Below are 12112 nucleotides of genomic sequence, written 5' to 3'. Positions count from 1 at the left end.
TTTAATCTACTCTTAAGCAGCTATGCTGGAAGGAACAGTGGCCTTGTTGATAACCAATGGGATCAGGAATGTCACAACATGCCTGCAAATTGAACATTATGATGATTAAATATTTTTCTTAGAGGAGTGCCTAAAGTCTGCAAAGATGACTGAGGCTCTGTTGTGCTGGGTGCTGCATAAATGGAGGAGAGAGACAATCCATGCACTGACTGAGTTCCACGTTGACTATTGCTTTATGGTATTTTAAGTTTTTCTTTCTCCTAAGTATTCTGCATGTTATTCATCTCAATGCTGTAATTGTTTAAAATTTGTAATCATATACATCTCACACAATCAATTTTCATGTCTTGTAATCTATTTATCACTTTTGTGGCCTTTCATTGGATTTGGAAGGATCTATGGTTTTTTTAGAAATAAGATGCCAAAAATGAGACTCCCTCCAAGCTGAAATAAAGTGTTTTTACCTTTTCCTTCTTCTATCAGTGCAAACCCTGCATTCAGACCAGAACTTCATTTGGCTTTTTTTCCAGCCTCATTTTATTTTGAGTTCATGTCCCATTTCTTGCTTTCATCTCCATAGATTTTTCCGCAGCATTGTTCTTTAAGTAGCATCCTCATCTTTTATGCTTGTGTTGGGGGTCTGCTTTTTTACTTTTACATATTTTATCTAATTGAGATCTCTCTAAATCTTTCAGATGATTCTGTAATTTGGATGAAATCTGCATTCAGACTGCAGTTCTTCCCAGCTGATATCAGTACATGCATGACCATTGTCATCAACAACCACGGGCTCAATGCCCATTGGTGTCTGGTGCATCTCTCACTATTTCCTTCCATCTTTCCCTGTCTAGTGCGGAGTGGCTTAGCTTCCGTAGACTAGCTCCGCACCAATCTTCTATATCATCTACCCATTCCCTGTGGAGTCTGCCTCTCCTATTCAAACCACCCATTATGCTGAATCCCAGGGTCCTGAATTTAGTTCATCGGTTATTCTGCAGTGATCAATGTACAATTTATTATATCCACTAAGTCATCACTGAAATAGTGAATAAAACAATTTCCATTACTGAGCATCCACATTATCCCACTCCAGATAATGATCATAAAGGAATCAACTGTACCATTAGTTGTTATAAAGCAAGGAACAGTTCCTAGGAAATCTCATATATTTGAGAGCTGGATTTCATGCTAGACAGATCACTGAATTGGATACACTTAATAGTCTAAGAGACATTAAGAAACTTGGTTTTAGATAGGAACCAAATCAATAATTTCATTCCTCCTCTACCGAGTGTTTATTTTCCTACATTAAAAAACTACAAACAATTAAAATATAATAGTTATTTTATACATATATGGTCAAAGGTGCGTGTCTCTGTTAAATCTATCGTGAGATGAACAGATTTTCACCAAAGTATCAATTTTGTGATTAAAGCACACATTTTAAAAGGTTAAGGACAGCATAACTTTTAGGAAAAGTTACTTTAAAAAGGTTTTACTTGTAGCTGTTACTGAGGAGAACACAAATACTACAGTCCACTAATCTCATGAGTTGTTTGCTTACAATCCATGTTTGAATTATTAATTCCCAATTTGTGTGTGCCATGTACAGGGTTCTAATTCTGAAAACTGCAGCCTGCAACTACACCACCTCCTAAAGGCAAAGTTACAGAATCTCTTCTTTTCACATGCATTGTAGGATCTAATTTTAAGCACAGGAACTTTGCAGGTTTTTTCTTTTAAACAACAATACCAAAGTAGGCCAGTTTGGCTAAACTAGTGAAGTATCTATGGTTAGTCAAGGAAAGGACAATGGGAATCTCTGCAGCTAAAACACTTATTTCAATTAAGTTTACATTAAGACAACTTTCCTCAATAACTTAACTAAAATGCCTTGGGGAAGGCCATCATTATTGTCATCTGTGATCGTATTCCACCATGCCACCTCATAGTTTTCAAAATATGTATTAAGTTACAGTTTTGTTGCTTATTGACCCATATATTACAATGTTTTTTCTTAACAGTCCCCTATCTTTCTCTCAAGAAAAAACAAAAATAAAAAACCTCCTAACCCTCTTTCAGGTGCACAGCAGTAACTTCCATTTGCCACATTTGTCCCACCTATTTAATATCTGTTCTTTTTTTCAAATCTTAGGCTGCATCTACAATATGAAATAAAATTGAATTTAAAGGAGTTAGCTTGACATTAAAACATCACTAGCTCAATTCAGTCTGCTCTAATATCGATAACAAAAAGTCAATACTAAGGGACGGATATAGCATCAATTTTGAATTTAAAAATCTCGAATAAAGGCTAGTGTGGAAGCATCATGTCCTTAATTCAAATTTATTAGCCTCTTCAAGTGTTACATATGTATCCCACAAAGCTATGTGCCGCACCTGGCTCCCAGCTCCCTGTCACTAGTGGGACCCAAGAAACTGACCATGGCTGCTACACCATCAGCTTCCTGAGTCCCTCAGCTTTGTTGGAGCCGGGAAATTGACCAGGGCTGCTGCACTGTCAGCTTCCCAGGTCCTACAGTTTGGGGAAGCCAGGAAATTGCCCAAGGCTGCTGTGCTGTCAGTTTCCCAGGTTCCCCAAGCTGCAGGGAGCCAAGAAACTGACAATGCTGCTGCACCTGGCTCCCAGCTCAGAATGCAGGGCTGAGGGAACTGTGGGATATGTTCCCACAATGCACTGCTGCAACAGTCAATGTTTGGCGATTTCTGTGTGGAAGCAATATGTTGAATTTGTTGAGAGCCTGTAGGAAGTGAGGACACTCAAAATCGAATTTAAAAACCAGCATTATAAAAATCGATTTTAATAAATTCAAATTTATCTTGTACCACAGATGTAGCCCTGTAAAGGAGAAACATCCCTAGAGCGGTGTTGGTGACAATAGCACAAACAAGAATTATAAAACTTTTATGTATGCACCCATGCACCTGCAGAATTATGGTACTATATAGATAAATAATGCTTGTATCTCTTTTCTACATTGTGTAGTTCAGGATTCAACTTTTCCAACACATTAAAAGGGTAAACGTTATAAAGTTGGAGGGTTTATAATTTTACTATTATAGTTTTACTATTAACCTTGGGGGTAAGGAGGACCTGTTCTCACAAAACAAAGTTGGTTCCATGCCACAAGTATTTATCATTTCCATTTTAAATTATTGATGCAATTATCCACTGCCTAAAGACCTGAACTGGCTTGAATGTTTGAGGGGGATACAATTTTCTCAGGCACCAGTAGCTGCTCTTTGGAAACTGATCTGCAGTGCTATCAACCTCTCTACGGTAATGGCCAACTCTGATGGAGGGTGATATGCTGTTTTCTATCAGTCTGCAGATTCATGAGAATGACAAGACAAATGTGGACAGGAATTACAGAAGCTTCTTGAAAGGTATTTTATACATCTCCAGTGGAAATGTAGGATTTCATGATGATTAGACACACAGGGTACTATTTAGTATCTGGGAAGACTGGAGCTGCAGGGCAGTCTTTTTCTGGCAGGTTTTGCAGATACATGACAAACACCATTTTGTATGCAGTGTATGAATCATTTAACACACAAACCCTGACAATTTTTTGTCTTTTTTCACAGTATTCCAGATATTTGAAATATTACCACATTTATTGACTCAACATAATAAATAGGGCAAAGCTTTATCAATTACACACGGGCCAAACTAGAGAAACTCTAGTGAGTCGCTCGGGCTTATGCAAGTGTAATTGGCACCAGAATTTGACCCACTGAATATACATTAAAGAATGAAGTAGATGAACAATACAAATGCTGTCATACCTCTGGCAATTTATGTCTTGTCAACAGTTCACTGCTTGTCATTTGCTTTGCCTATACCTGCTCTCCTTTCCTCGATTAACTCCATATTTTCACTTTTGCTTTAGTTTGCTTGAAATAGGTCTGGGATTAACAAGGAAAGACTTAAAATACTTAAGTACCACAATATTATCACCAATTCTTACTTATCTGAATAATAGTGGGCTGATGATAAGAAAGCTCTATATGCCCCCAGAAAAAGAAATAGTCTGACGATCCAAAGGCATATTGGGGTACAAGTACTATTGAGCTCAGTTTCCTTTCTAATTTACAGAGTATCAGAGAGTGTTCAGACATCATTTACTGACAAGCATTCCTGTTTAGTTTGATTGTATTAGCATCTGAAATATTATTGGCTTATTCCTGTTGTTTCTACTGCACATTATGAAGAATGTGAATCCCACAAAAGCAACTGGGAACATTAGTTGATTGCTCATCCATCAGTAATAACGCATTAGATCATTATCTTTTACTGACCTACTTTTATGCACGCTTCATTCCACATATAACAAACAATAACTGACTCTGGTATGGAATTTAAGAGTTTGCATACACAGTCATTTTTCAGGCATACACAGTCAATTTTACATTGCTCTATGAAGTAAAGTGATTTAAATGTAGTTATTGTTAAAGTATTTTTATTGGACCACAGTGTAAAATATGTTCAGAGGGAAAAAAAAAAAAAAAAAAGAAAAGGCATTTTTCCTGAACAAGAACTTTCCTGCAGGGGATGTTAAGATGTGGACACTCATCACCTCAGACTTTTTCCCTTCTTGGCAATTATACAACATTCAAACCATAAGCCATGCCATGGCAGGTCAGCAACAGCAATGCCTGAGTCAACTCTTTGAATTTATTTACATAATAATTTCCAAAAACAAACCAAATTCATACCTGAAAAACTACTTCACTTTAGAAGTGATTATTACAATGCAGCCCATTGTTTTACTATATTTTACACACTAAGATGTCATCTGAAATAGTGAGTAGAACATATACAAAACTTATTTAAATGTATATTTAGAACTAACCTGTAACAGCAGTTACTCAACTTAGCACATAGTACCTCAGTTAGCTGAATCATTCATGGATATTGCTAACCTACAGAGGTATAAGAGTTAAAAATGTTATACTGTGAACATTTAACTGGGTTAAAACCCCAGCAGGGCGGTGACAAAAATTTATTTAATATTATAAATTGGGCCAAATACTGCCTGGTGCTGTATAGAGGGAAAGCCGAGGGTCACTGGTTTGTCAGGGACTAATACTCCTACATACTGTGAAGCAGTTTAGAGGGAGGAGCAACAAGTTGCGTAACATCCTGGCTCTGAATGGACAAGCATATACTTCAGTTAATGTTAGGACTTCAGCCATGCAACTGAAGCTATTTTTGCCTTAGGTCTGTCATTACCAGATGTAGACAATTACTATATTTAAAGTTCCAAAACTGTGCACGGCATACTTTATTTTTAAAAGGACATGGAACACTTGTTTTTGTATCATTCACTTCAAGATGTATTTCCAGTAAAGTATAAATAAAATGAAAATTTAGAGTCAACATTTTTCATTTCTGAAGATACACTTCAATTTACATGAAAAACTACAGGACCATAATATTTCTTAATTATTTCTTAAACCATAGTTTTGACAATTAACTGTAGAGTGTAAGAAGTTCTACAGAACATAGCTGTACAGCAAAAACTGAACATTTTAATGAAAAACAGGCATGTGTTAAATACAACAGACTATTTTGCTCTTTTAGCAAATGAAGATAAAAATAATAAATATTTAAATAGCTGGTTGAACTGTAGCTTAGCGCGCTGTGCATGGTATTTGGCAATGTTTCAGATCTAAACTCTTTCCCTTTTGCAAAAACAGAGCAATTGTTAGAAGACAAGCATCCTTTTTGTCTCTTACCTTTTTATAATTCCCCTCCATCTCCAATGGGGATACTTCACTGATGTCGTCATCCATTCCATCACTGTCCAAATTCATTCTTTTAACTCAAACCCACTCTCTGAAGACTAAATATTTCCTGCTATAATCACTGTTTAGTGTATCCACAACTAGTCTATACTTCAAGATATATTTGGATTTCTCATTTTTAAACTGAAATTTGGGATAAAAACATGAAAACTGGTCAGCGTTGTTGCTCTCTTTCATTCAGAAAGGCTGTCCAATGCTAATTCCCTTGTCTCATTCACTCTGCTGTGAGGACAGCTGCTACACCGTGCAGTTAAAATCTAACTTCTTGCTGACACTTGGGCCTGTCAAGGGTATGGTCTTCTCAATCTGCTATCACCTTCCTCTGAACAATTTGCTAGAATCCTCTTCAAAGCATGTTCCTTTTCCCTAATAAAGTAAAAGGCTGTTTTTGAGCCTTAGCCAGCTGATTACACAGAGTTCACTGCTTACCCGTGTGTGTTTTAGCTACGAGAGGAAAGCAGCAGTCTTCCTCCAGCCACTAGTAGTGCAGGATAAAAATAGATGGAAAACTTCCTAGCAGACTACAACAAGGGCAGACAAAATGTGGTATCTCATGACAAAATTAAAACAGTATGGTTCAAAATCAAGGCAACACAAGGCAAAACTGTGGACTCATTTCTGGGATTTCCATGTACAACCATGCAATACTTTCTGTACAGACTGGGTGTTCTGTTTTAATATACACAACTTTAGTCTATTGGGGAAGCAAAAAAGAATTCACTAATTTGTTTGGAAACTCACCCAGTATCTTCTCAATTTCAGGAGAAGCACTTTACTCTTTTTATTGCTGGTCTTATTTCCAGGCAGTACATGGTTTGCTTACTTGCTTAGAAGACAGGGGTAACAAAATCTACAACTGAAAAATTTTTTCATACACATTTCAGAAAGTACATATACCTAACTGGGGATTTTCAATTTTAAAGGGTTATTCCTTGGCTGGAACATTCTGGTCAGACATAATAAAGCTTTTTAGGAAAAAACATAAATCTAAACTAAAGGAGAAAAAGGAACCATTCACATATAAAGATTTTGCTTGCCATGATCTTATAGTATTTCCAGAATTAGATTAAGCCTCATTGGTAGCTACAAATTTAAACAGCAGTGTGGACCCTTGCTTCCCAGGTGATCACAAGTATGTTGCACACTGCTCCCCACTCTCCATACCAGGTTTCCTTTTAGATTTCATAAAGCTTTCCACTCACCCCAGACTTGTGGACCTAGTAATTAGTTTGGTAATGGTATTTATGAAGTCATGGAATCTCCAGTTCTCCATTTGTTTCCTGAGCCCCTCAGCTTTCCATTTTTAAACCTTCCTTCCTCAGACTGAATGTTATTTCCATGGAGGCAGACATTTTAAGTCACTCAGGAGTATTAATTCTGCTGCCTGTCAATTGTCAGTGGGGGAAGTAAGAAAAGATAGGGGAAAACATGAATGTACCAAGAGCTTCCCACTGCAGAGTGGGATGTAAAGACCTTGCTGAACATGACACACTGGTGGCCAGCACTTATTGTGCTCCCTCTGCCCTCTTCACAAGGGAGCCTGGATGATATACCACCATATCCACCATGCAAGGGAAGGGTAAAATACTCCAAACTGCAGTTCTAGAAATATTCACACCTTGCTCCCTCTAAGAGGGTTCCACTGAGAAGAGGTTGGAGCCTAGTGTCTTTAATTCAGGGTCAGTGAGATTGCATGTGGGAGGGAGGAAGAGCAGATCCCTCTCCTTTCCTCCTAAGAGCATATGATAACAATAATGGTTCAAACCAAATGGTCTATCTAGTTCAGTGTGTCCCATAGGCACAGATGAAGAAGCATTTCTTGGCTTTTTCTCAGCATCCACGCATGCCTTCTAGGTATATCAACCCTGAGCTGGCCTTCATTCTTCAGACAGGAGTGAAAAATTAGTAGTGATGGTTTCTGCACAGCAAACCAAGCCGAGAATGGTAAACACCAGGAATAAAAATTCCACTTGTGCCTGTCCTGTTTGTAGGACACAGAAGAAAACATACCAGAAACTGAGCTATCTTTGGCTGTGACTGATGGGAGACAGGCCGTGTTACATCCTGTTTGCTTATACTTTGAAGGCAATTGTTCACAAGAAAAAGGCCTATAAACATGTTTTTGAAAAAACTGAAATTTATGTCTAAACTAGTCATGTGGCTTTTTTTCTTTTTAAACAGCTTGCCAGAGTCCAATGGTTTATTATGATGTTCTTAATTTGCCAATAGGGTACTATAATACGCCTTTCCCCAAGGGGGGTGGGGAGCAGAAGTCTTGCACATTAGTGCTGAGATTTTCAAAAGGGATTAAGGGAGTTTACTACCCACTTGAAAATCACCTTTGAAAATCCAACACGAGGTATTACCAGATCTTTCACATAACTTATCTGAAGATTTTAAAAATCTTGGGTTTTGGCCATTGCTGTAACATACATATATAAAACCACAATAAACTTCTTCCCAAGTACATGTACAGGAGAGAATTTTAAACATCATAATTTCCCTGCCCCACCAAATCATAAATTTCTAAATTACAATAAGTTTTGGACAAAAATTGTCTTCTGGCCACAGAATTGTGGCCATCAAACAATAGAGAGTTTGGTGTAAGGGGAAAGTGAGTCTGGTGTTACAGCAAGCAAACTTCAGCCCCTATTATGGAAAGGTTTACATTTTTCTATAATGTAAGAAACAGGGTTTTGTTTTACCATAGCAGCAAATTTTGAGGTCAGACAAAGAGGATAATTAGCATAATTTTCTCCCTCCTACACAGACGGTAAAAGTTAGAAATCTGTGTTCAAATTCTGGCTCATTTCCCAACTGAAGAGTTACTATGGTTGTTCCTTAACTAGAGCCTAGTAGAAATACTTACACTGCAGAAACCCACCATGCAAACGAGCATGACTGACATGCTCATTCTGGTTTGTTTTAGTCAGAGCTTTGCAGGCCAGGAGGGGGATGACGTGCCTGAGCTGTCTGGCAGTGCTTGCATAGCACCTGTCACTTTGGCTGACTTCTAGATTAATGCTATTAATCCAGTGCCTTCATGACTGTCACTAAATTTCTTCTCCTCGCACTCAGCTTCAGAAAAGGACAGAATCATAGGGCTTGAAGGGAGTCAATGTAAATCTTGATGTGCTAAAAGTTAGGCAAACATTTGTTTAAATGCTTCACTGGATCAGAACCTAAATGCCTAAAGCACAAAACGGAGGTAGGATGGTATTTGTGTTGCCAAGTTACAGTTTTCACATTTGTAATGGTGACATGACAAAACACAACACCAGCCTATTAGTTCAACAGTTCTTAACTACTTTTCAAGTCTCTCAAACGCCTAAACTGTACTTACATAGGGTCACACAAAATGCATTTTGCCAGTTAGCTCAGTAGTTTTAATTATGCACCAATGATGATTAGTGATATTCTAAAACATTCTACGTCGAAGTTTCATGGGAAAAAAAGCTTAATGAACAGGGCTGGCTAAAATCAATTGTTTTCCAAGTTGGTTGCTTTGTAATTACTGTGCCGTACAAGGGAATTATGCTTATGCGCTTGTTTTATTATTTTTGGTTCCTATCCATGGCTGACTCAAGTGTGTCATTTTCCAGCTTTACTAAAATTAACTTCCTTTTTCCTGCAGTAGGGCTCCTGATTTTTATTTCTGATAATATATGGTTTCTCAAGGTCTCCTTTCAAAATACATTTTTACAGATAGTTATTGACAAAAGAGAAGAAAAGTCCTTAGCATTGTTGCTGCAGAGCTTTAAGAAGCATAACATTTTTCAGAAAAAGTGTAACTTCACTGTATAAATCCTAGGAACTAGCTTTCAAAATTACTAGAAAATATTCATGCAACATAACTCAGTTATTTACTAAAAATACCAAAGGGGACCTGTGTGCATTTTGTGTAGGAGAAAAGGGCTAAGAGCTGGTCAGTGGTTACACAAAGCTTTTTATTTTATTCAGGGCCATGAAAATTAAACCACACCAAGTAAGTATTATCTCACTGAAGGTTTTTTAAAAAAATAAAATCAAATCACATTTTACTCCCTTTTAGCAATTATAAAGTTGGTGCCTACCTAGTCAGGGTACAAAATGCTACAAAATAAACATAGGAGCTATGGCTATGCTCGTGAGCTTTTCTGACAAAACTGGAGTTTTGTCAATAAAATTCTCTGCATGTCCGCACACAAAATGCATTTTGCCAACAGTCTGTCGACAAAACTCAGCACTTCCGATGACAATCTTCTGACTCTCCCAGATGAGGAAGAGTGACAGAGTTTGATGACAAAAAAGCTGTGCGGATACTTGGGAAGAGTGGGGGAGGGTTGGGGGACCAGCTTCTGTTGACAGAGCCTCCTGGATACTGGGCATCCCAGTCTGCTGTGCTTCTGGTTGGCTGTTTTGTCAAGAGAGGCGCCGGGCAGTCCAGCTGCTCTGTTGACAGAGTGGATCACTCTTTCACTCGGCTTTAGTACATAGCTGCATTCTGTTGACAGAAATTTTGTCGGAAAAACGCCGACAGAAATATCTGTTGACAGGTGGCTCTACTGTAACCACAGCCTCAGAATCTTAATTAGGGTATGGAGCACATGGATTAGAATCACTACATTTTATATTTTCAGAATAATACACAATTTTTAATTAAGTAAATATGTATTTAGGGATTTAAATATTGTACAATAAATGGAAAATCATTGTCAGAAATAAAGCATGGAATGCTTTGAAGAGATTTCTTTTTGTGCAAGAACTGTTCTAGGTTAACTTACCTGGAAAACATGATCATTGCTAGAGAGCATAAGGAGTCCTGACATCATACTTTTTAAAAAAAAGTACGTACAGCAAATAATTATACTTTTAAATGAAAAACAACATCATGGAAGAAACATGACAAGTTTTCTTATACCCTTCATTCCCCTTGCATACAGGAAATATGGTGCATCTACTGAGGTATACTGCAAATACTGATTATATCAATCTCCTCTATCATTTCAGTATAAATTGATCAATATGAAGAGCAGTTGTTTATTCAGCTATTTTGCACTTGCTTCCATCTTAAATTATTGGACACAGTCCCCTCTAACCCAGTAATAAAATATCCTATCTTCCAATTAAAACTGATATCCAGAAATCCTAAAATATTTTCTTCATGGGATGAATCATTTTAGGCAAAGGAGAAGGCTGTGCTGAAGCAGTTAATCATTACAAGTTGACCATTTATCCCTGGATAGTAAGAGTGTATTCTTTTACTCTTCCTGACAGAACAACATGGTAATAAATGAAAATGAATAAGTAAAACCAAAAAACAAAACAAAAAACAAAAAAACAAGCTTCAAACCAAATAAAAAAACAAAAACCCCAGCACCTAATTACTTTAAGGCATAAAAAACCACCTTGCTAATATTACAGAAACTGGACAGTTTAAGCATAATTTTAATTTGATTCAAGAAAAAGTTTATTTTTGTAGTTGAAATATTGGACTATGACTTTGGAGATCTGGTTCCTCCTATCTGTCCTTGGACAGTCACTAGTTATGCCCTCTTTTTCCCCACCTGTACAATGGAATAAAATTTTCTTGTTTTATCTAGGGCTCTCTCTCATGATATGTATTTATGGTGTCTAGTACATGGCGAGGACATCTTGGTACTACCACTGCCTAAATAAGAAATGTTATTAATGTATTTGAAAAACGTACATAATGTTATTTATTTTACTTCAACACCACTACAGTAAAAGTCAAGCTTTTGGGCTTGTAATTATGTTTAGGAAAAATGAAATATAATCACACCCATCACTGCAGTATTTAACTCAGAATATTTTACGACTTTATTGATAAAAAGACAGGTTATATTTAAAATATATTCACATGAAATCTGTCACCTAAATTACCTCCTGACCCTCCACTTAAGCTTTTCCAGGCTGATTACCCTGTCACCCCAGTACTGTTGAGAAATGTCTTTGTTGGGATTCTCTGAGGACTAATCCGGTAATGAAATCATTCCCACACCAGAGTCACGTCTGTTGATTTAGATTGTAAGTCTAGATGATGGCAATCCTGGGTTTCAACTCAAATCACAACTTAAATGAAAATCTTTTGTTCAGTGAATATCTTTTTTAAAAGTGAAGAAGAAATCAGTTTGGAATACTCTACTGGACAACAGGTTTCTGATAAAGCAGCGTCTCTTTTTGCAATCTAAATACCATTTCTGGGGTCACGTTGCAGCCACCAGCAATCATCGTTCCTCCCAGTAGCTTCTCAAGTGCTGGGAGGAGTGAGTTGATTGTA

The 12112-nt window shown here is 37.2% G+C and overlaps 1 protein-coding gene across 5 annotated transcripts in view; it reads right to left on the bottom strand.

The window, feature by feature from the left end:
• The window catches only part of SCHIP1 (schwannomin interacting protein 1), a 96495-nt gene that overhangs the window by 37103 nt on the left and 47280 nt on the right, over window positions 1-12112 (bottom strand). Inside the window, exon 1 of one of the 5 annotated variants that reach the window (XM_075003764.1) lies at window positions 5764-6260. The exons of the other annotated variants lie outside the window; for them this stretch is intronic. Within the exon in view, the coding sequence (XP_074859865.1) occupies window positions 5764-5841 (78 nt within the window). The 5' untranslated portion in view covers window positions 5842-6260. Of the gene's footprint in view, window positions 1-5763; window positions 6261-12112 lie in introns of those variants that run through there. 5 annotated transcript variants of the gene reach the window in all.

This window comes from Carettochelys insculpta, chromosome 10 (genome assembly GCF_033958435.1).
Source record: "Carettochelys insculpta isolate YL-2023 chromosome 10, ASM3395843v1, whole genome shotgun sequence".
NCBI classification, from domain to species: Eukaryota; Metazoa; Chordata; order Testudines; family Carettochelyidae; genus Carettochelys; species Carettochelys insculpta.
This window is presented reverse-complemented; position numbering and strand designations above follow the sequence as displayed.